The following is a 25,217-nucleotide window of genomic DNA, read 5'->3' as shown; positions in this document are numbered from 1 at the left end:
CTACAGGAGCCACCTCAGGCCCAAAGCAGATTCTATTCCACACTCCTGGTCTCTCACAGAGGAGACAGCGATTAGACCTAAAGTACGAAGGCCCCGTCATTTCAAGCAGATCCTCAAAGGTCACCCTTATAAACTGTAATAGAACCAGGAACCTTTAGGAGAGTCTTGCTGAAGGTCAAAGGCTCCTTGAACCCATTCTTGACTAATACCCTGTTGTCCTTTTCCTCTGGCAGGACATCGAGGCCCATGTGACCATTCGCTAAAATATCTAAGCTCCAGACTCATGGAGCGGAAGCTGCAGGGCACGGGGCTGCCTGCTGGCCGGGGGCACGTGGAGAGACCGTGCCTGGGCCCCCGCGGCTCCCTGGTGCCCGTGTTCAGCCCTCAGCACGGCCTTCACTGCATCCACGCCGAGAACAGCGCCCTGAAGCCCAGGGTCGTGACCGTGGTGAAGCCGGGCGGGCACCCCCTGCGCAAGGTCACCCTGCTCCTCAATCGGCGCTCCGTGCAGACCTTCGAGCAGCTCTTGGCGGACGTCTCGGAGGCCTTGGGCTTCCCACGGTGGAAGAGTGATCGCGTGAGGAAACTGTTCAACCTCAAGGGCAGGGAGATCCGGAGTGTCTCTGATTTCTTCCGGGAAGGGGATGCCTTCATCGCCATGGGCAAGGAACCCTTGACGTTGAAGAACATTCAGGCGGCCATGGAAGAGCTGTACCCCAGCAAAGCCCGGGCCCTCACGCTGAGCCAGCAGAGCAGGGTCCCTTCTCCGAGGCTGAGAAGCAGGCTCTATAGCAAGGCTCTGAAAGGGGGACACCACTGTGGGGAGGCTGAGCCGGCCAAGAGCTGCGGTGAGGCTGCTGGGTCCAAGGCAGCCATCAGACGGCAGGGGAAGACCCCCATGGAGCCGGGGCTGGAGGACGGGGCGAGGGCCCAGAAGACGTGGGTGAGGGGCGCACGGGAGCCTGAGTCCGGCGGCAAGCCACCCCGGGAAGGCCCTGTCGAGAGGCATGGCAGCGGGGAGAAGCACCTGGGCGTGGAGATCGAGAAGACCTCGGGGGAAATCATCCGGTGTGAGAAGTGCAAGAGAGAGAGGGAGCTTCGCCAGAGCCTGCAAAGGGAGAGGCTGTCCCTGGGCACCAGCGAGCTGGACCTGGGCAAGGGCCCGCGCTATGACGTGGACAAGCTGGTGAGGACCAGGAGCTGCAGGAGGTCCCCCGAGGCCCACTCTCCAGGCGGGGAGGACGGGTGGAAGGCTGACGGCCCCAGGAGCAGGCCCAGGAACCCCACTCAGGAGCTGAGACCCAGCAAGAACACGGACAAGAAAGAGGACGCAGACCCCAAAGGTCAGGAAGGTCAGCCGCAAGGAGCAGCCAAGGCTAAGAAGGATGTCACGGAAGCCCAGCCCGTCAGGGAGGAGGGGCCGCGGGATGGGAAGAAAGACGCCAGGAATAAGCATGGTGGCTGGTTCCTCAGGGAGCACCCAGCCGACCCCGAGAAGCCGCCCAGGACCCGAGGGGAGGAGCAGGAGGCAGAGAAGGAGAAAAAGCCACCTGTGTCCGGCGGGAGAAAGATGCTTCCCAGAGATGACCAACCCGCAAGGGTAGAAAAGGAGCCCAAGATGAGGGCAGAGGAAAGCAAGCCAGAGAGGCCCGGTGGCCGGAAGCGACGGCCCGCGGGCATCATCTCGGCCAGCGTGGAGAAGCAGTACGAGGCCGGCCGGGTCATCGGGGACGGCAACTTCGCCATCGTGAAGGAGTGCCGGCACCGGGAGACCAGGCAGGCCTACGCCATGAAGATCATCGACAAGGCCAAACTCAAGGGTAAGGAGGACATGGTCGACAGCGAGATCTTAATTATCCAGAGCCTCTCTCACCCCAACATAGTGAAGTTGCACGAAGTGTACGAAACGGACACGGAGATCTACCTGATCATGGAGTACGTGCAGGGCGGGGACCTTTTCGATGCCATCATAGAACACGTGAAGTTCCCAGAGCGCGACGCCGCCCTCATGCTCATGGACTTGTGTAAGGCTCTCGTGCACATGCATGACAAGAACATCGTGCACCGGGACCTCAAGCCGGAAAACCTCCTGGTAAGCCTGACTCTGCTGCCTCATGGCTGTTACCCTTACGGCCAGAACAGTACCTTTATGCTCATAACCTACTTGTTCCAGTGTTCAAGACCTAGGTTGTAGTTCATAAGTTGCTGACCTAGATTGGTTTTGATGAGATTATTGAAAAAGAAACCTTCCAGTTTAAATAGAATGGAATATGTTTCCTCATCCCTGTCAGGTGGACTGATCAGGTGGACTTGTTTCTTGGGCATTTGCAGGAACTCTGGCCTAGGTATCGGGGTGTCCACTGGTAGCCGTTTGCCCTGTAGGCTTCGTGTCCTCTCTCCCACGGAAACCACCCCTGACTCTTTTGGAGGTAACTTCCTGCCGCGGGAGTTCAAAAGGCTCACACTGCTGGAATCTGTGTGTGGAGTGGATAAGAGGCTGGTTGGTCCTGAAGTCAGATAACTGACTTTTTAAAAAAATTCTTTACTTTTTTAAAAAAATTGAATTTATTGGGGTGACATAGGTTAGTAAATTCTATAGGTTTCATCAGCTAACCTACTTAGAATCCTGGCTTTCTTAGTTGCTTGCTTTAGGGTTAGTCCTTCCCCTCTCTGGGCCTTAGTTTCTCGTTTATAAAAGAAAAATGACACAGTAGCACCTGACTTGGAAGGTGGAAGGAGGACTGAGTGCAGGAGAGAGAGAAGCAGCCCTGACAGCTGGCCGCCGGCCTGGCTCCCCCGCTCAGCAATGTGCTCTCCTACTGAAATAAACAATTCCACGGAACATCAGCATCAGCTAAGGCCACTCTGACCATGATGGGTCAAGACAGATGCAAGATCTTCCCTTGTTAGTCATTTCCAGATGCAGATAGAAACATGATTGTCCAGACCTCAAACATGGCCACATCTCCCCCTTCTGGCAACTGGGAGTGATTGCCTCACTGCCTTCTAGTTAAGAGTCACTACAGTGCCCACGCATAGAATCACTCCCTCTTCCTGACAGTATATGATTTAGAGCAAAATCCTGCTTTATTTTCGACCCCTTCCCCTAATCACCTAACACAGCCCAGGTGTTGCAATAAGTGTCTTGAACATCCTCTTCTTCGGTGCCTGGATCCCAGGGCTGTGGGTGCTCCCTGTTGCAATGAGTCAGTAGGCCCAACGTATTCCTGAACCAGAAGTGTGCTCCTGGAGGTCTTGTTTGGACAGCATACTTATCCCACTCTCTTCTTCATTGCCTTGACCACTGTCTGGTACAGCTGTATTTAATTTTCTGTTTTCTTTCTCTTACTGGGAAGAAAGTTCTAGGACAGTAGGAACTTGGTTCTACTCAGATTGTACCCTGAAACCTAGAGCAGCGCTGTCACATGGTGGATGCTCATTAAATGTTAGCGGGATGAATGAATGAACGCAGACATATCCTGCTGCCTGGGAAGTAGTGAGGATTCCATCAGTGGCAGCTGCCATCATTGTTATGACATCAGCATAACTGATGTTAAGGTGGGTATTGTGAGTCAGCATTCAAAGCTGGATTGCTGCAGGTAAAGCAATCGTGGGTGGAGACGAGGATCTTGATGAGTCATATTATTATGATTTATTTTTTGGTCAGAGAGTTACCCTGTTTCCTTTCATTGCCATGGCTGTAGACCCAGCCTGGAAACACCATCCCCATGCATTTATCTATCCGTAAACTGTTCCCTCCAGGAGAATGGAGCAGTGAGTGAGTCAAGCTAATTATCTGGTGAAATGAGATCTACCTTTTTTTTTTCTTTTTTTTTTTAAAATATATTTTATTGATTTTTTACAGAGAGGAAGGGAGAGAGATAGAGAGTTAGAAACATCGATGAGAGAGAAACATCGATCAGCTGCCTCCAGCACATCTCCTACTGGGGATGTGCCCGCAACCCAGGTACATGCCCTTGACCGGAATCGAACCTGGGACCCTTCAGTCCGCAGGCCGACGCTCCATCCACTGAGCCAAACCGGTTTTGGCATGAGATCTACCTTGACCAGTAAGTCAAGTAACCTTGTGTTTGCCCACATTCACAGAACTGTGGTCCGAATTACCATCAAATAACTCTTCTGTGAAAAATTTCACTTTTGTGCGAGCTGAGTGCCCTCATCCTTTCCTCATTTGCTTTTTGTCTGTCTTCTGGGTCTGAGCCCAAGTAATCTCCACGTGTGATGTGCTACCCACTGTTCCTTACGGCCACTTGGAACGGCAGCCGAATAGAGCTCTTTACTGCCCCTCTGATGTTCCCCAATTGTCTCAGCAGGAGAGGGTCTGCCTAGAGGCCTGGGCTGGTCTCATGAGCCAAACATGGTGGGCGTGTGCCTCCTAAAGCAGTAGCCCAGCTGTACAAGTTCTCTGGGATGTGGATGCATCATTGACCTTCCAGGGTCATTTTCTGTCGGGGACAGCCACCTGAGCTTGCATTTTCTCCACAAGGTCCTGGAACCAGGCTGTCGAGCTGGCCCGTCTCTTGGGCAATAGAGACTCTCACTTGTGTGCAGGGACTTACTCGTCAGCAGTTTTTAAAATGGAAAGTCAGCACTGGTGTAGATGGCGTGGAGAAGTTCACTTCAGGAAGTAGAAAACTGCAAGGTACACGTTTACTGTGGATAAGCTAACAGCCTCAGAGAAGTCACCTAGCAACTCTTCATGGATTTAGCTGTCAGTCAGATGTGTTTTTAGTGCCCTTAAGGGCAGTGAAGTGTGTTTACGTGTTGTGTGTGTGTTGTATGTGTGTGTGTTCTGAGAGAGACAGAGGCAAAATTGGAGAGTAGCTATACTTTTTCATTCTAAATACAAGAGTTGTTTATGTGGAATAGGTAAGTAACTCTTCTCCTCTGTGGATAATTTTGTCAGCTTGCATTTATAAAAATGAATAGACCTGTCATATTTATTCACCATTTGTCCTTTTTCTGGGTGAGTAAAGTTCAACGTATTGCTGTGTCAGGAGTCTAAATGCCATCTAATGTCAGCGCTGTCTGGTTTTCAGAAACATCTGGATTGTGTTGGATTTGACTATGGGCTCATTGTCTGGGCTTAGAAAGCTGTCATCGCTCAACTTGCTGATATGATAATGATATTGAAAACTCGCTGGGCCTTCTAAGGTTTAATATGAGTAAATGTTACCAGGGTGACAGCTGTCCATCAGTTAATATTCTCTAATTTAGTCTTCTGCACTAGTGTTGAGCTTTGTATTATCAGAGCAATTGTTTCTTCCTTGAATGGATGGTTACTGTCCGTCTTAAGACCTATATTTGCTAAGCTTAGAAAAATGATTATGTGAGAACTAACTTTTGATTACATGGCTGATGGCAATTGTTGCTGCTTTTAGAGACTTTCTGAAGACACTGAGAGCTCTTAATGACGACAGCAAGCTTATTTTTGTTGTCTTAATCAACAGAAATATTTACATCTGATAACTGGGCTCTGGAATAAAAAATGTGAGGCCTGTATTACCGAGTTTATTTCTGCAGATCGCATCTCCTGACAGGATGCTAGCCGTCTTTCCCCCTTCGGGTTATTTAGACTCCTGAGATCTTGCGAAGTAAGTTTTAATTATGAGAATTTCCTGCTTGCAGAAATGTCAGCGTTAATTGCTTCTCCTGCCAGTGTGCGCTGGGCAGGGCTGAGATGTGCTGTGGGGTGTTGACCGGGCCCTGGGAGGAGGGAGGAAGCAAACAGGAGCTGGAGAGGCGATGATGGCCAGATCACCCACGCAGCGTGGGAAGTGGACAGGCCAGGTTGTTTATGGCCAACAGCCAAGATACCACATACGGCAAAGAGAGCTGAGCGAGTTGCATGTGTGGGGGGAGCCTGAGGAGATGTCAGACAGGAGCAAGGTCCTTTGAGAATATCTGTCCCGGAATAAGGGCAGACAGGGGCATGTTCCTGCCTGGAAACAGGGCTGGAACGGGGCCCGTTGGCCTCCTCATCCCATCGGACGAGGCATCCCTCAGATGCTTTCCCTTCCTCCTGTCCATCATCACATACTGTAATAAACACACTGTAACATCCCCAACTTAGAACAAAAACAAACCTTTGCTTTCTCCACATGCCCCTTCGGCTGCCACCTCCTTTTTGTGATCCACACACGCGCACCCTTGACAGAGGTGTCTCTACTCACCGTTGGCTCTTTTCCACGTTTCATTCTCTCCTGAACTCCAGCCAGGCTCTCCGCCCCACACTGCACTGAAACCACCCTTGTCCGTCAGAAAGATGGGGCCACCGCTGACCTGCTGCTCGGGGTCAGGAACCTCAGAGGCGCCCCTGCGTCTTCTCTCCCCTCATCCTCACAGGCAGTCCATTCTCTCGTCTTATTTTTACCCTCAGTATGACCTTCTCCACACCTCCCTGCACTACCCAAGCCCAAGCCCTAGCCCAAGCCACTGTCACCTCTTGCTGAGACCGGCAGTCACCTCCTCACTGGTCCTTCCTCTTCCTCCGAAGCTGCTTCCTCACGGAAGCCTGACTGGCCTTCTCCAAATGAAAATCAGAACCTGTAACTCCTCTGGTCAGAGCTGTTGTTGGCTTCCCATGGCACTCAGAATAGAGGCTGAAGTTCATTTCCATGGCCTAGAGGCCCTGCATGATGTGGTCTCTGTCGTCCTCTCAAAGCCTCACTCCAACCACTCACCCCTCACTCACTCCAGCCCTGCCCTCAGTGGCTGTTCCTCATTGGGCCAAACATGCCCCAGGACCTTTGCACTTGCTATTTCCTTCACCTGAAAAGCTCACTCCTCAGATTTTAATATGATATTTTTTTCAAATGTTATTTTCTCAGTGAATCCTTCCTTGACTACCCTATAAAATACCACCCCCCTGCCACTGTCCAATAGAATGTACAGTGATGATGGAGTTGTCCTATATCTACAGTGCCTAGTACGGTAGCCACTAGCTCTACAAGCACTTGTTGAAATGTACCTTGAGAGTCTGACTTGAACTTTACATCTTATTTAAAAATAAATAGCAAATGTGGTTTGTGGTGAATGAATACCATACTAGACAACATAGCCTTTATCTCACTTTTTCTTCTTTATAACACTTATCACTACCTGAAATTACATGTTTTTTGAATATTATTTTTTAATAGAAAGAGGGCTTCACAAAATCAAGAAGTTTTCCTGTTTCATTTACTATGCTATTTCTAGGGCCTCGGCCAGAAATTAATGCTTGTGGAATGGATATGAGATGTTAAAAAAGACTCGCATGATATGGAGGCTCCAAAGGCATTTCATGGGCCTGATATGTGTCAGATCCCAGGGGAGACTTGGTCCTTACTTATTTTTTTCAGCCATTTTTTTATATTACAGTATTGTTTGCTGTCGAAATGTAAATTGATTTTTAGGAATATTGATATGAATTGCTTTCTATGATCAGTTTGGTCCTCATAGCCAGTTGAACAGGGAACCATGGAGGAAGAGGTCGGAGGAACCATGCACGATCAATTAAGATTTTGGCAAAGATACCTAAGCCTTACCCACATCAAATACTTTTTTTCTTAGGGAGACGCTTGCTGTTTGGTCTGTATTCTGCTGCCCTCTTCTGTTCAGAGATGATAACGACAAGATCACCCTTAACATTGACCTACCATTGAAGGAGAGAAGGGGGGGTAATTGTTAGAAAAGTAATGACTCCTTTTGAAGCTGTGAGACCATCCAGATGTTACCTGGTGCTTATGTAGACAATAAAGACCACCTTGATTCAAGGCAGGGTGCCTTGGTGTGGCTGGAAAAGGGAGGGAAGCCCTAGCTGGTTTGGCTCATTGGATAGAGGATTGGCCTGTGGACTGAAGGGTCCCGGGTTCGATTCCAGTCAAGGACACATGCCTGGGTTGCAGGCTCGATTCCCAGTAGGGGGCGTGCAGGAGGCAGCCAATCAATTCTCTCTCATCATTGATATTTCTCTCTTCCTCTCTGATATCAATAAAAAATATATTTAAAAAAGAAAAGAAAAGAAAAAGGAGTGAAGAATGCAGATGGGTCAATAGTCATTACAGTTCTGTGCAAATTAATCTCGAACACCCTTAGGTGAGAGGTAACTGAAAGCAGAGCCTCTGAAGGCCCTCGACCCAGAGCAGTGAGTTTAGATAGATCGGAGACTATCAGAGAGATGGAGATGTGGGGTGAGGGCAAGGTCTGGGGCTGTGGGCAGGCCCTCAACGAAACCTGGCTCAGGAGGGTGAAGGGGAGGGGGAGAAAGAGCACCTTTTCCCAATACCCTCCTAGGTTCTGTGACTGGGGCCCTGGAAAGTAGGTTCACAATGGATAGATTTAACAAGACAAAAACAACAGCTTATTTACCTGGGCACCATGCACGAGGGAGAAACTCGGGGGTGAGTAACTCAGAGGGGGGGGTGAGAACTTGGGGCTTATCTAGCATTTTAGCAAAGAACAGTCCACATTCTCAGAAGTGACAAGACCAAGGAAAAGGGGTTTTGGCTTCTAGGGCTGGCAAACTGGGAGGTAAATGCTTGGAAACGAGTGGAAGATGAGCTGTTTTAGGAAAGTTAGTTATGTAGCTTTGTCTCCCTGCATCTCAGGGCTAATAGAACCCTTTGGTGATTTTGTTATTTCACATGTTTATTTCAGTGTATGAAGTCAGCCAAATGCTTTCAATGCTGATCATTTGTTTGGAAATATTTGCAAATATTTGTGAGGGACATATTTTTTCAACAATCACCCGGCAAATGTGATTAATGTAGACGATCCATCTGGAAACTCGAGGCAGTGGGCTATTTTTTGTCCTTCTCTTGCAAACTCAATATTCTAATCTAAATTATTCTAATAATTACCTCCCTGGTCTGCTTTCGGGCCATGCCTGTCTTGTACGCGCACCAAGGCGGACTCGCATTTTCGTTCTACGTCTACGCCTTTCCATTTGGCTGGGTTAATTATGGAGACATTGATGAGATTGGCCGGTGGTGACTCAGACGCAGTAATTAAGACATATCTGCTCACAGAGCTGTGAGCTCACTGGCCGGAGGCAGGGCGAGTGCAGAGAACTTACTCCTGTGTGGGGAGTGGATGCCCCACTCCCCCTGCATTTTGGGGTGTTGCTGTGCCCTGATGGGACACAGGGAGAGCCAGAGTGCTCCCTCTTGTCCTCCTGTCCCCCTTCCTGAGTGCTGGTGGGAGCTTTGAAAAACTCTACTCAGTTTTATTAGAGATGGGAGAACATGTGCCTGCAGACAAGTGGGCACTTTCTCCTGTAGCTCTGGGGGCCCCATCGAGTCTCTCCCTTGGGTGGCATCATCACCAGGCTCATCCCAGTATGTTTTCCATTGTGTGGTCGTTACCTGCTCAGGGCACGGCTGGCCTGAGCATGCAGGTTCTGTGATGAGCAGGGCGATACCCGTGCCAGCTTCTCTGAACTTCTCATTTTGCCCGCGTCAGTCCTGGCCTTCAGAGGGGAACTGTTTTGGTGGCTAAAATAATATGGTTGTACTTGGCAAACACTTATATTGCGCTTCTTAGGCGCCAGGCACTGTTGATGTTACAGATGCACCCTCATCACCGCCCCATAAGGTCATGCAGATCCGCATTGTACAGATGAGGAAATGGAGGCACACGGAGTGCAAGTTACTTGACCCGGAAATGGCGAGCTGGAGTTTGGACCCCGACAATTGGGCTTTTGAGGCTGTGCTTGGCACTGCACATGACACTGGATACTCCAGCAGAGAGTTTCCTTTGCAGGAGGTGAGGAGGCCCATCCAGAGGCCCCCAAGAGAACCAGAGGGAGGTGGATCCGAGGCAAGCCTGCAGCAACAGGAGGCAGAGCCAGTACATTTTATCATTGTTGTTACAGAAAGAGCTTTTGCTGTCTGGTTGGCCTGGCTCAGTGGTTGAGCATCAACCTATGAAACCAGGATGTCACAGTTCGATTCCCGGTCAGAGCACATGCCCAGGTTGTTTGATTCCCAGTGTGGGGCGGGCAGGAGGCAGCAGATCAATGATTCTCTCGCATCATTGACGTTTCTATCTCTCTCTCCCTCTCCCTTCCTCTCTGAAATCAAGAAAAATATATTAAAAAAAAATTTTTTTTAAAGAGCTTTTGCTACAAATTCCTCAGGCTGTGCAGGGTCCGGGAGGGGCACCGATGGGCCTTTTACTGGCTGTAAGAGATGCTAGGTTTGCTCCTTCATTGGTTATTTCTCTTTTATTTGAAATATACTAGTATCTTTAGCTTTATTATTTTTTGCATGGTCATCTAAACACTTGCTAAGCTCACCTCCTGAGATTGATTTCTTTGGGGTTAAGAGCCACCTTTTCCTATCAACTAGCACGCAGATACCTCGAGGTGAAGAAGGATAGGACAGATGAACCTGGCTGACCAGAGGTCAGAGAGCCAGCAGCTGGACTCGAAAGGGAGGAGACTCGTCGGGTGGGACGTATTTTAATGAGAACACGGGAGAGCAGCCAGTTCTCTGTATTCATTTCAGAGTGAGGGTCGCTGTCTTTTCTGTGTTTTTTTTTTTTTTTTAAATCACCATTTCTACCCTTTCTAAAATTTGGTGGAAGTGGCATCTAAAGGAAGAACCAGACATAATTTCTTTCACCTTCATGCACAAATATTAACAATTAGAACCCAGATGGTCAGTTCCAATATGTAAGCATAAATCTCAGTCCCATAGCATTACTTTTTGAAAGATTTATTATGTGCAAACTAAGACAGCCATCAGATTGTTTTAGAAATAAAAGTCTTTAAATGAAAGTTTAAAAATGAAAGCCCCACATCCGGGAACCCCCCTGAGTCCCCAGCACTCTGGGACTGCTGGTCCCTCAAGGGTAGGGGTGGGGAACCTTTTTTCTGACAAGGGCCATCTGGATATTTATAACATCATTCTGCTTAATATGATTCACTTCGTATACATTTATGTTGCTATGAGAAAAGCTCTGAGATTTACTGAATTTCGAGTCCTGCCTGCGGTTGCCTTGGCAGGGCCAGACCAAATGATTTCTCGGGCCTCATACGACCCGCAGGCCTGGTGTTCCCCACCCCTGCTCTAGGGTTAAGACAGAGCAGGGCAGATTACAGACACTGAATGGAACTCCTACTTGCTGGGAATTTTCACCCCCTCCTTTTTTTTAAACAAATGAGAAAATGGAAACTCAGATCAGTAAAGAAATTGTCCAAGACCATCCAGCTGCAAGTCTTGGAACTGGAATTCAAGCCTCCTGTCCTGTTTGATTCTTAAATCACCCCTTTTCCTTGCTCCCCCCAATTTGGGCTGGTATTTAACAACCCTCCACTGTTCGTTTGTCTACTTATTCATTTTAATTACTATTCCCGACCCCCCCCCCAAGACTTTGCATTGCCCACAGGCATTTCCTAGTCCTCACTAAAACTGTCTGTACTCCCAGTATCACTGGTTCTTGTCCGAGGTCGTGCTGCCCAACAGGACTTTCTGTGGTGATGGGAATGCTTTGCACTCGCACTGTCCAATCTTGTAGCCATTAGTCACCGATGGCCGATGGCCGTTGAACACTTTCAATGCCGTTAGTGCATCTGAGAAACCAAATTTCAGTTTTTTAATTTAAACAGCCGCGTGTGGCAATATGGTATAAAATCCAGCTCATTAATTTGTTACTTGAAAATGTGAGCACCCGTCACTGGGATCAAATTGGGTTCATCCGTGTTGGGCTAAACTGTAAGGGTGTGTAGGTTCATTGTTTGTTATCTTGACCTCTTATGCTTGTTGTTGCAGGAGTTTTCCTTCTTTATTCTCATCACAATTTTGGTGGTTTGGGGATTTGGGTTTCTTACAGGTTCAGAGGAATGAGGACAAATCGACGACTTTGAAGCTGGCTGACTTCGGCCTTGCCAAGCACGTGGTGAGGCCAGTGTTCACTGTGTGCGGGACCCCGACTTACGTAGCACCTGAAATTCTTTCTGAGAAAGGTAAGTGGGGGACTCTTGCTCACTTACTGATTAATGTTTCATTTTTTAATATTTCATATTTTATATTCTTTCAGTATGGAACAAAGATCTTAGAGATGGTGCTAAGCTGGCATTTAGGTTTTAATGGGAATATTGGAAGTTATTCTCCTTGACCAAATCATGAGAACTCTTTCTAAATCAGGGATCACAGCTCACGCCACGTGTGACTGACCACATGTGTTACACAACCCTGAACTGATGATCTATACCCTGTCCACTGTGTGCCCCTTGGGCGTGCAACTGGATGTCATAGCCATGTCAAATGAGAGTTTCCAGATGTTTCCTTTCCATGTCTTGTGCTTATTTTATGACAGACCAGTGATAAGGGGTCACCCAGGGGCCGTGGTCTGAGGACCACACATTGAGTCACCCTGGTGTGTACCCCTTGTTGGTAGGAGTTGGCAGTCATGTTTGGAAGTGGCTCTCGCGTGCAGAGAGCTGAGGCCCTCTGTGGCCTGAGCCATGATTCTCCACTGCTTATCTCATCACGTCCGATCCAGCCTGGCCTCAGCTGCGCTTGTGTCTCTGCCTCCGCTGCACAGGTTACGGGCTGGAGGTGGACATGTGGGCCGCGGGCGTGATCCTCTACATCCTGCTGTGCGGCTTCCCCCCGTTCCGCAGCCTGGAGAGGGACCAGGACGAGCTCTTCGACATTATCCAGCTGGGCCACTTCGAGTTCCTGGCCCCTTACTGGGACAACATCTCTGAGGGTGAGATTCGGGGCCTCCACGCTCGGGAAGAGGGGAGGCAGGACTGGAGCCCCTCTGGGTTCTGACTGTGAGCAGGGTCTCGGTCGGGTGTGTGAGGAGAGCGCAGCGCCCCCCGCAGCGCCTGCACAGGGCGGGCTGTCCACACGTTGCGCTCCATCCTTTAGCTCCTGCTGCATCAGTCTGCGTCCTTTGAGGACCTGAAGGCGTGATGCTGGTATTCTCGAGAGATTGGAGGAGGAGGCTCAGAGAGCCAACCTGGGAGAACCAGAAATCTTTCCTCCTCCCTGCCTGCCCCCTGGTCCCCTAGGTCAGTGACGGCGAACCTGTTGAGCTCGGCGTGTCAGCATTTTGAAAAACCCTAACTTAACTCTGGTGCTGTGTCACATATAGAAATTTTTTGATATTTGAAACCATAGTAAAACAAAGATTTATATTTTTGGTATTTATTTTATATATTTAAATGCCATTTAACAAAGAAAAATCAACCAAAAAAATGAGTTCGCGTGTCACCTCTGACACGCATGTCAGGTTCGCCATCACTGCCCTAGGTGTCACCACCTCTCTCCAGAATCACTTGTGATTTGGGGCAGAAAATGAAATTAATTGTGAATTTGCACTGTTTACTACTTAGGCTTCTTCGCACACATTCTTTAATGTCAGTAGGAAGGCCTATTTGTCAACATTGGAAGGAAGAACACACATGTGCCATTTAGTACCTTCATAGTTTGGTTAACAGATGGAAAACATGTAGACAGATGTGGCCTCTATTTGTCCCCTTGGGCTGGGCGCCATGGCTGTCAGTGGTCCTGGCCCTCCACACTGGGGAGAAATGAACAAACACCCTGTAGAGCTGTTCGGTCCAGCAGGGTAGCGCCCAGCTGCACGGGGCTACCTCAGTGTAAATGTAAACGTGAGTGAGTTAAAAGTGAATGCGACACAAATTCAGCTCCTTAGTCGCACTAGCCACGTTTCAAACGCCCCATGGTCCCAGCGTGGAGCACAGAGGTGGAGGGTTTCCGTGGTCGCAGAAGGTTCCCTCGGACAAAGCTGCTCCTGGGTAGCACGTGGTGCTAAGGGGGATGTTTGGGTTCAGTTCACGGATGGGGAAGAGAAATTCAGAACCACCTGCATTCGTCTCATTTTCCTCCTCCTCCTCTCCCTCCGACAGCTGCCAAAGACCTGGTGAGCCGGTTGCTGGTGGTGGACCCCAAAAAGCGCTACACGGCCCACCAAGTTCTTAAGCACCCCTGGATCGAAACTGCTGGAAAGACCAGCACAGCCAACCTGGGGAAGGAGCGCAAGGAGGCGTCCCCAGGCAGCGAGGGCCACCTCCGGAGCCAGCAGGCCCCGTGGTCTCCGCCTCCGGCCCCTGTTCAGCCCTCGGTTCTGCTCAAGGACAGAGGATAGAAGTTTAGGAGAAACGCAATGTAAAGGGCGTCTTCTCTTCTCGTGATTGGAGAATCAGGGGAGGGAGAGATGCTCAGTCTATTTTAAAAGAGAAACTTGAGTCTTAACGTTAAATGTTGGAACATATTTTAGATTTGCATATTTGAAGCATTTAATACTTGTTTTTTTTTTGGGGGGGGGGGTGAGGAGGGGAAGACTTGTTACCAGTATGGAGTTTTTGGTAATAATGATGTGTTTTGTTTCCGCCTTGTAATCAAGTTCATGGTGTATGACATGAGTGGTGCTTTCCGGGGTCGGAGTGCCCCCTGTGAAATTAATAAGGTGAATCGTAGTCTTTCTGTGTTAATAAAACGTGCTCTGAATACTGAAGTGGGTCCTCTTCTGATTCCTTCTCAGCGCTGGTGGTGGGAGCCAGGGAAGCCCGGTTTAGACACGCCTCCCGGTGCCAGTATGGCTGCATAGACACGTTGTGACGGACACTCGATGAAACGCGAGGTCTTTGTTTATTTCAGTCAGGAGCATGTCAGTCTTAGCTGAAAATCAGACCTGGCGCAGCCTGAAGAATGGAAAGACGAAATGGTGGATTCCTTCTTGCCCTTTTGATACCCATCTAGACAGCTTTTAAGCCAATTATCCCCGAGCCGGAGTCACTTCTGCGTGAAGTTAGGCACTCAGGCTGCGACTGTGTTAACATTGCAGATCTCGAGGGAGCCACCTACTGCATTAATGCGTCAGACATGCGGCCAATGGATTACGCTCCGGCTCGGAGGAGCTCAAGAGGACTCAGGCCTGTTCCCACCTGCAGGGCAGACACACGGAGGGCGCAGAGGGCCTGTTCCCGGATTATTTCAATCCAGATTTCTGGGCCAAAACGTTGGTCTTTTCAGATGACGCTGGGAGTGTGCGTGAGCTGAGAGCAAAACATGATGCTGTTATTTACCAAACTGACCTTCTGGGTTATATGTAACCTGGTCAGTAGGGCACAAAATTAGTCACAAAGTGCGGGTTTCTCAGCCCTCTCCTCCCTTCCCTACCAGTGTTGGAGTCCCCCTTGCGGGGGTGTAGGGGTGGGGTGGGGGGGCAGGTAGACCAGTCAGGAGCAAAGATGTAGCACTAGAGAGTTTAGTGGAAGGAATTGCTCAGACAGGTGCTGGAGAATGCAGAAGCACGAAGGAGGCTCTGAAATAATTAAGAGATACGAACTGCAGGGAACGACTTCCACTCCTAGGTGGGGAGCCGAGGGCAAAGGTTGGGGTGAGTAGACCCTAGAAACTTCGAGGAGAAACCCCTTGTCCTGGACACTCAGTGTGTTGCCAGATCCCGCTTCAAGACTGAAGGGATAAGCTGCTGGTGCTGTTGGCTGACAGCTCAGCGGTCATTGTCTACGGGGATGACCTCCCTCCTGGGGCAAGATGCATCCAGTGACTGGTCCATGTAGGGTGTGACCAGTGGGGACAATGCTGATGGGCCATTCTCCTAGTAAGTGTTGGCTGAGCCCTGGGTTGAGGCAGCATCCCAGCCAACTTCTCCCTCGCCCTGTCCTGCTTCTTTCCTTTCTCTTCCAGAGGTGATGACCCTGGGACCACCCCCTAAAACACTGCCTGCATGCTCATCTCAACCTCAGAGTTGGCTTCCCAGAAAACCGGGCCGTGACCTTCCTTGAAACCTGGAACTGCTGGAAGGGGGTACCAGCTGGTGCTTTAACCTCAGGGGCTCGGGAGAGGGGGCCCACAGAGTGGGACTCAGACACCCGAAGAGCTGCCCCCCAGCAGGCAGTGCAGTGGTGCTCATCCTGAAAATGGAGGAGGAGCCTGGGAGCTGGATTTGCTACTGGAACATCTTTTGATAAAGTCAGCAGAGGCTGAGATCCAAATGAGAACCTTCAGTCTTCACATTAGCATCATTTGATTCTATCGACCACTCTCTTTTTGAGTCGCTTCTCCGGTTGACGTCTGTGATGCCCCATTTTCCTGGTTTTCTTCTTGCATCCCTGTCCGCTCCTTTGGGCCTCCTGCACAGGTTCAGTCTTCTTCCACTTGCTAAAAGTTGTAGTTCCATCGTTAGTCACTAGGGGAAGGCAAATCAAAACCACAACGAAACAGCGCCATACACCTGTTACAATGGCTAAATTAAATGGCTATGATGAGAAGACGGACCATATCAAGTATTGGCAAGGATTGGGAGCAACTAGAACTCTTGTACATGCTGTTGGGGGTGTAACATGGTCTTCCCCCGCTTTGGAGAACAATTGGGCAGCTCCTTTAAAAGTTAAACATGTACCTACCCTATGACCTAGCCATTCTACTAGATGTTTACAAGAGAAATGAAAGCATATGTCCTCACAAATACTTGTAGAGATATTCACAGGTACTTTACTTGTAGTAGTTCAGAAGTGAAAACAACTGGAATGTCCATAACCTGGTGAGTGTATAGACAATGAATACTATTTGGCAATAAAACGACACGAACTCTTGATACATGCAACAACGTGGACAAAACTCAAAGTTTTGGCTGAATACACAGAACCAGACCAAAAAAAAGTCTATGTTTTGTATAATTCTATTTATATACAATTCTAGAAAATGAGAACCAGTCTACAGTGACAGAACATAAATCAGGATTGCCGGGAGCGAGGCAGGTGGGAGGGGTTATAAAGGAACACCAGGTAACTGTGGAGGTGATGGGCATGTTCACTACCTTGAATGTAACAATGGATCCATGGGTGTATATATGTCAAACCTTATCAAAGGGGACCCTTTCAATACGTGCAGCTTATTGTGTGTCCATTACACCTCAATATAGCTGTTAAAAATGCTATTCTTGCCCGGTTGGTTGGGCATCAGTGGTAGGGCATCAACTATGAACCAGGAGGTCATGGTTTGATTCCCAATCAGGGCACATGCCTGGGTTGCGGGCTCAGTCCCCGGTGTGGCAGAGGCAGCCGGTCATTGATGTTTCTCTCTCGCTCATCATTGATGTTTCTATCTCTCCCTCCCTCTCTGAAATCAATTAAAAATATTAAAAAATACTATTCCTGTAGTACCTTCAGGACTAGCTCTAGACTTCAAGACAGTGCTCTCCTATTACTCCATATTCCCAAGTTGTATGGCCTTGTCCTTGGTCCCAGGTGGGATCACCATGGCCATCCCTCCATGGGAAATACTCAAAACTGAGTTCCTGTAAAATGGAATCTCTATGGTTGTTTTTCATTCATTCTAAGATGGATGCTTTTCCACATTTCAGCATTTCTTCCGTTGGAGTGCAGTTTAAATTGACAAGTACTTAATAGAGTTTCCTTTTCCCTTTGAAAGCTCTTATTAAATCTAGGGTGTATCTTACAGTAATGGTGTCCTAGAATCTGGAAATCAGTCACAGTGGAAACTCTGTAATTATTTTCCAGGAAGCGATAGGACTTGGAATAAATGGTGGACCTGTCTCTTTCCCTTGGGTTGTATTCTTTCTGTTTTACACAGACACTGTACAGAGAAGCCTCAGATATGTATTTTGTTGTTAGTGGTGTATTGTTTTTCTCCGTGTTTATCTGGGAATTGAATAATACGAGAATATAAAGGTATACCGAGATTTGTTCTGACAGGTCTCATATCACTGACGGTACCTGGCGAAGGAAATTTGACCTTAAGAAAAATTACATTGAGAAACCCAGCTGCTATTATGAAAATCGTGCCGCAGAGAGAAAAGGATGCTTTATCTATTGAGATAGCCTGTGTAATTTATGTCAACAGAAAGCCAATAACTTCATCATGATCTGAGAGGAAATTTCACTTGAGAGATCTTGGTCTCTCTCCTGATCCGACAGAAGGAAGCATACTGTATAAATCCTCAGCTCCAACTTCCCAAAAGAACTCTGGTGGGAGGTGGGGGTGGGGGGCGACCTATGGCTTGCGATTGCTCTCATTTTACGTCAGCCATCACCAAAGGCCCCCAGGCATTTGACAGAGAGATTTATGCAGGAGCATCACGGAAGTAACTCTGGAAACAGAAAAATATGATTTTAATGAGCATTCTTCCCCAGACCAAGGATGTCATTTGAAATTGACATGTTTCTCCATCACATGTAGATTCATCCAGTTCTTTTTTTTTTTTAAGTTGAATCTAAATGCAAGTTGCCTCATTAATCTTTTGACTTAATGCAAGTTGCCTAATTAATCCGCTTCTCTACGTGGATATGGCAGACATTTATATTAGTCTGAAACCACAGGTGTGCAACCGTCATTGAATAATTTTATTTTCTGTCAAATGAATTATTTTTTGACTGTATGCTCCCAGCTCTATTGCCCTGTGAAATGCCAAGTCACAGGGTGGTCCTGTGACTACCATCCTTTACTGGTCAGTTCCCATGGGGTGACTACTGACACCCCCACAGTCCCAGCCCACTGCTCTGCTGTTTCCTTACCACTCCAGGGCCTGGAGTCGATTGTACAACTGTCCATGGTCTTATCTCCATTGGTCACACTGATTCTTCTTCTTTGAGGTTCTGACCCCTCACTGAGTCCCCACTTGGACCTCAGGGGCTCCCAGAGCCTATAGAATTCTTTCTATTCACTCAAGCCCATGGTTCGGGGAGAACCCTTTCTTCCTCCTTTTCTCTCTGCAAACTCCCGCCCCCCCCCCCCCCAACATACATCCTCCATTGGTCTCCAAATTCCCCCCTGGGCTGGGCTGGGATTAGGGTGAAGTGAATGAGGAATCCCCCTCAGCCACCTTAAAAATCATGGATTTTTATTTTTAATTTTAAAACTGTTGCATTAAACTATTACTTCATCTTGGTTGCTATGGCTTACTTCTCTTTTCTGTCTTGCCATGTGCCCCGAAACCAGCTTGAACTGAAGGGAAAAGAGGGGAAATGCAGGAAGGATGAACCGCCAATTACTATTTCCTGACAGATCTCGCCACACAGAAGCAGAGTGTCGGGCTCTCACGTCTGCGGCTGACGGACAGATGTACACAAAGAAGATCCCAGCTCCCTCACCCACCTCAGTCATCAGCAGCAATTAAAATTGCTCTGCGGCTCAGATTCTGGCTGTGGAGACGTGGCCAGTGGACAGAGCCTCAGAAGCTAGAAAATCACAGCAGAAATGATGGTGGCCCTTGACCTGCCAGGCGGCTCTCAGTTGCCTTTCCCTCATGTCTTTGAGGCCCAGCTGCTCTCTTGCTGGCTGTGGCCCTGGGCGGCTTGTCACTTTTGCACTCATTAAAAAACAAAAACCAAAAACATTTTTTTTTCAAGAAGAGTCTCCATTCCCCAAAGTGCATCAGCAAAGCTGGACTCTATTTTTATAAAAGGCCTGGCTTTTGCCCAAGGGCACCAACAAGGAGCTCTTGTTAAGGAGGGGGAGCTGAGCCTCCCGATTGGAGGGCGATGCCTTGTATTGCTTTTCTTTCTTCAAACTTGACCTCGGGGGTAAAAATCCCCGCCAGGAAAGCAACAGAAGGTGGTGAAAAGCCGGCAGAGCTGGTCCCCTGCCTGGAATTGGGAGGGGCCCGGCCTTTGTAACCGGGAGGCAGCTGCTTTCAAGCTGCCTGGCTTGGCGTTTGCAGCCTCATAAAAACCATTCAAGGGCTGAACGTCACTGTTTTCCCCGCTCTGCCTGCTGACTCCCTTGAAAATGACAGAAGGGAGTAAGCCAGTCAGAGGAAGACAAAAGCCATATGATTTCACTCATCTGTGGAAGCTAATGAACAAAACAAACTAATGAACAAAATAGGAACAGACTCACAGACAGAAAACAGACGGGCAGCTGTCAGAGGGGAGGGAGGTTGGGGGGCTGAGTGAAAAAGGTGAAGAGATTAAAAACAAATTTCATAAACACAGTCAACACTACGGTGATTCCCAGAGGGGAGGGGGCTGGGGGGAGGTAGGAGAGGGTATGCAGGGGTGGGCAAAGTTTTTGACTCGAGGGCCACAATGGGTTCTTAAACTGGACCGGAGGGCCGGAACAAAAGCATGGATGGAGTGTTTGTGTGAACTAATATAAATTCAAAGTAAACATCATTACATAAAAGGGTACGGTCTTTTTTTTTTTAGTTTTATTCATTTCAAACGGGTTGAATCCGGCCCACGGGCTGTAGTTTGCCCACGGCTGGTATAGGGGGACAAAAGGTGACGGAAGGAGACTTGATTTGAGTGGTGAACACAATACAGTAGATAGATGATGCATTATAGAGTTGTACACCCGAAACCTACATTTTATTAACCAATTGCACCCCAATAAATTCAATAAAAATGTAAAAAGAAAGAAAATGACAGAGGCACCATGGGACATGTAGTCCCACATTTGCTGCTTCTAAGAGTGTGTGTGTGTGTGTGTGTGTTTTCCAAGCTTTCTGCACAGGCCTCTCTTCTGAGGGCTCTGAGGGACTGAAGAGTCACTTTCTCTCACCTTGTTTTCCCAGGTTGCACCTTCACATGTTGGGGTGAGGCCACAACATTAGAATTTCTGGAGGATGAGGCCCAGAAATCAGGGTTTTAAAAAGATTCCCAGGTGATTCTAATGTGCAGCCAAGGTTGAGAACCACTGGGTTAGAAGAAGTTAGAAGTAAATTATTTTATATAATGTAAGTATTTCAAACACGACTAGTAGATATTTCTTATCCTTATAATTCACATTCAGCCACAAAAGAAAACAAAATGACAAACGGACGTCAAAGAAAGCGACATCAATAATCTACACCAACACAACGGGATGGACCTTGTTTTGCTTCTACAACGTGGTCTTTGCATTGGACATATGCTCCCTCCTGTTCTCAGATCCTGATGGGTAAGGTGTGCTCATACCGTCCTGAGCCTGGCAATGACTCAGTTTCTGCACGTTTCTACGGTCACGATGAAACTCACAGCTGCACCCTTTGGCTTCTATGTAGAAATGCTTTCTTGAGAAGATAGTTCACCTCTGCTCTGTTTCACTAACAATGAAAACAGCAGCACCTGACACAGCCTCCGAGTCCAGTCCTCACAAACGCAACATAAAGGAAGGCCTGGAATCCGGTGGGATGACTTCCCTTCCATCCTCATTCCCACAATCTGGCATCTGCTTGTATTACGTATTTCATGTTACCATGAAAACGGAAACAAGTACAAACAGCTCACCAGCCTTGCGGAGCACTTCAGATCCTCGTCGGCGTGCTCATGCACCTGAGACCCACCAGGTTAAATCCCTTGTGTGAATAATGGCTTTAAAGAGAGAAACAAGCCGGACTTTTCGCAGTCTGGGCAGCAGGTGGTGCTGTTGACGCTCGGAACCGCAGTGGCGCCGGCAGGAAGGACCAGGTACGTTGGTCAGCTTCGGATGTCATTTGCTGGTATTGCACTGCAATGTGTTTACTGGTTTTTAATCTTTTGAAAACACCCCCTCTGCCATGACCTCATCTGGGCCGAGTCGGCCAAGTTTAACCCAGTGTAGCCCAGGCCGGGGACTGGGCTGCGGTTTGGTCCCTGTTTCTGTTTTGCGGCAGTGAAAGCCGTGCAGGCCCCAGCCTAGCAGCTGCTGGTTTGTGGGGAGACTTTTGGACCCTCCCTCCCCTTGATGCAGGCAGTCAGTCGGCTTCTCCACGCTGGTTGACTCCCGGCCTCACACCTGCAGGCTGGCGGGTTCATTCCAGTGCTAAGGTGGGGGCCTGAGACCTTCCTGCTCTGGCTATTTAACTATGGGTCTAAACCAGTGGTTCTCAACCTTGGCTGTACATTAGAATCACCTGGGAATCTTTTTAAACTCCTGATTTCTGGGCCTCATCCTCCGGAAATTCTGTTTCTTTGTTATGGGGTGGGGCCACAACATTAGTAACAAAGAAACAGAATTTCCGGAGGATGAGGCCCAGAAATCAGGATTTTAAAAAGATTCCCAGGTGATTCTAATGTGTAACCAAGGTTGAGAACCTCTGGTCTAAGGCAGTGGTCAGCAAACTCATCAGTCAGCAGAGCCAAATAACAACAGTACAACGATTGAAATTTCTTTTGCGAGCCAAATTTTTTAAACTTAAACTATATAGGTAGGTAAATTGTTGTTATTAACTTAATTAGGGTACTCCTAAGGCTTAGGAAGAGCCACACTCAAGGGGCCAAAGAGCCGCAGTTTGCCAACCATGGGTCCAAGGCAAGCATGTCAAACTCAAAGGCTAACATGGGGCAAATAAAGTTTAAGTTGATGTGGGCCGCAAAAAAACAAAAGCTTCAATTTTCATAGAAACGTAGGATTATTTCAAAAAGTATATATATATATATATATACATATATATATATATATATATATATATATATATATTCAAGAGCAATGATAAAATTAATATTTTCTTCCTGACACTTGGCATCTCTTCTCTGTTACTATTTTTCCTATTTCGGGGGAAATCTTGTTGCAGTGATTTCTCTCAAAACTGACCCAAGGTGAATGTCAGTAATTCTGGATCTGACAGGAGACTTATTTCTTTTCATAACTGTAAATAACTGCCGACACTGCTATATTGGCTGGGCTGCAAAAATATTCACTGTGGGCCACCTGTGGCCCGCTGGCCATGAGTTTGACATGCTTGGTCTAAGGCATCTCCAAAAAGGGCAGTTGTGGTGGTTGTACCCTTAGCAGCCTGGAAACCCAGCATGCATGTCTCTTCAGTGGCGTGGAGGTCTTCAGGCCCCTCGTGTTCAGTTTGCCGCGTGGTCTCCGCTGCTCTAAGCCTTGGTTTTCTACGTAGCAGCTCGGAACAGCGGCGTCGTCTGAGGGATGGTCGCCTATAGGAGGCCTCACTTCTCTGACTGACAGTGAATGTCGCCTGCGTGCTTCCGGTAGCTAAAACACAGAATGAACCACAAACGTTAAGATGCGAGATCACCTTGTTCCTCTTACTCCTTTTACAGTTGAACATCTAGTGCCCAGGGAGGGAGCATAAACTTGCTCGAGGAAGCACAGTGGGTTTTTTTCTTCCCCAATCCAGTGGAGGAAAAAAGACCCTGCTGAGTATTTCCCCATACAGCCGGTTCTGCATGCTGCCATGCCAGCGCTGTGTCGCTGGCTGCTCACCTGGGTCTGTCTCGCCCCGGTGATTCCTGGCCTTGAGAATGTTTGAGTTCATCCTCTGATACAGTGGTTCTCAACCTCCCTAATGCCGCGACCCTTTCATACAGTTCCTCATGTTGTGGTGACCCCCGACCATCAAATTATTTTCGTTGCTACTTCGTAACTGTAATTTTGCTACTGTTATGAATCGTCATGTAAATATCTGATATGCAGGATGTATTTTCATTGTTACAAATTGAACATAATGAAAGCATAGTGATGAATCACAAAAACAATATGTAATTATATATGTGTTTTCCGATGGTCTTAGGTGACCCCTGTGAAAGGGTCGTTCGATCCCCAAAGGGGTCGCGACCCACAGGTTGAGAACCACTGCTCTAGAATGAGAATCTGTTACTATATATTCAGTCTTCATGAACCTAACCCAAATCTGGGGTGTCCCAAAGCGTGGAAGTATCCCTTTTTACAGATTGAAGATGTCTTTGATGACATATCTAGTAGTCTGGGTTGCCAGTATGAAAACCCATAGCAATTGCTTTTTTTTTTTTTTTTTTTAAGTTGAGGGCTATTTAACATACAATAAAATGCACTGATCTTACGTGTTCAGCTTGATGAGTTTTGACAATCAAGTAATTGCTTTTTGAGAACAAAACTGACTATAAATCTAAGTCTTACGGGGGTTGGAGTAATGTAATTTGTATCTGAGGAAAAGAAAATCTCTCTGTGAAGGCCTTTCTGGAGAGGGAGGAAGACTGGCCTCTCAGAGACCCTGTGCGTTCTCCTGAGTGGGGTTGCTACCCTGTTTGGTTTCCTGGTGTGTTCTCCCGCAGAGGGAGAAACCCTGATTGTGGCCTCCCGGGGAAGTCACTGGACTTCCCGCACCCGTGGGGGAGGATGCTCTGGCCATTTCTACTGAGATTTCAAAAGACAGGAGCTAGCTCTAGCCAGTTTTGCTCAGTGGATAGAGCAGGGGTGGGCAAACTTTTTGACTCGAGGGCCACAATGGGTTCTTAAACTGGACCGGAGGGCCGGAACAAAAGCATGAATGGAGTGTTTGTGTGAACTAATATAAATTCAAAGTAGACATCATTACATAAAAGGGTACGGTCTTTTTTTTTTTCTTTTTAGTTTTATGCCCGCGGGCTGTAGTTTGCCCACGGCTGGGATAGAGTGTTGTCCTGGGTTTGATTCTGATCAAGGGCATGTACTTTGGTTGCAGGCTCCTCCCCAGCCCAGGCCCTGGTCAGGGCTCCTGTAGGAGGCAACCAATCGATGTGTTTCTCTTACATCGATGTTTCTCTCTGTCTTTCCATCTCTCCCACTCTCCCTAAAAATCAGAGGCAAAATATCCTCGGGTGAGGATTAGCAGAAGCCAGGAGCTGTAGTTGTGAATCACAGGCTCTGATTGGTGCTTCCAGGGCGTCCTCACTAGTGATCTGGGAGCCACAATTCACCAATGTGGTCAAATACCAGGCCTGTGCATGCCCACCGTAGGGCCTGGGTGTGGCTCTGGGCTTTAAATGGCTGGGTTTTAATTCCTTCCTCCTGGGTCTTTGTCTTCAGTCTCCATGTCATAGTTCCTCCTGGGACCCTCTAATTCGAGTGGCAGGTGTGTGCCAAGTCTGCTCCTGCCCATTCGGTTGGGGTGCTGTGAATCTGAGACTCACCCAGGGTGTGTAGGCCGGATCCTCCTCCTCTGATTTCTCATGCGGGAGCCTCATTCTGTGGTGTTGACAGGAAACTTCACCTCAGGTATTACTGTGGGCATCTTTCCACCCTGGGGCTGTGCCAAGGTCCTGAGGTCATTCCAGAGATTAAGCAAAGGGGAGGCCTCTCTAGTCACCAGTCATGTGTTCACACTGGTTAATGCCGAGACACACCTCTCGTCCCAGCTTATTGGGCCAGCCCGGAGCCAGGGTTTCTCATGAGGCTGGGAGCTCTAGGCCATTCGGTCCAGCCTCCTGACCCTCGCATCTCCTTGAGGTCTTGTGACCACCCTGGAGTGCTGTCCCCATGTCTCATGGACTCACAGTCATTCCCAACACCACAGACATGGGACTCACAGCT

General features: G+C 48.2%; 1 protein-coding gene across 1 annotated transcript; it reads left to right on the top strand.

The window, feature by feature from the left end:
- Positions 1-238: 238 nt before the first annotated feature.
- DCLK3 (doublecortin like kinase 3) lies at positions 239-14,491 on the top strand. Its single transcript, XM_081106226.1, has 4 exons — positions 239-2,092; positions 11,836-11,968; positions 12,550-12,717; positions 13,886-14,491. The coding sequence occupies exons 1-4, from the start codon at positions 284-286 to the stop codon at positions 14,122-14,124; spliced, it is 2,349 nt and encodes a 782-aa protein (XP_080962352.1). The 5' UTR covers positions 239-283; the 3' UTR covers positions 14,125-14,491.
- The last annotated feature ends 10,726 nt before the right edge of the window (positions 14,492-25,217 follow it).

This window comes from Myotis nattereri (assembly GCF_964212035.1).
Source record: "Myotis nattereri genome assembly, chromosome: 14".
In the NCBI taxonomy this organism is placed as follows: Eukaryota; Metazoa; Chordata; class Mammalia; order Chiroptera; family Vespertilionidae; genus Myotis; species Myotis nattereri.
Note: the sequence above shows the minus strand (reverse complement) of the source record. Positions and strands in the feature narration are given on the sequence as shown.

Bases quoted from the DNA above. Each gene is read 5' to 3' on its own strand.
- DCLK3 (XM_081106226.1), top strand. From the start codon at position 284: ATGGAGCGGAAGCTGCAGGGCACGGGGCTGCCTGCTGGCCGGGGGCAC. The intron at 2,093-11,835 runs GTAAGCCTGACT...GGTTTCTTACAG, and splicing joins TCAAGCCGGAAAACCTCCTG to GTTCAGAGGAATGAGGACAA. The intron at 11,969-12,549 runs GTAAGTGGGGGA...TCCGCTGCACAG, and splicing joins TGAAATTCTTTCTGAGAAAG to GTTACGGGCTGGAGGTGGAC.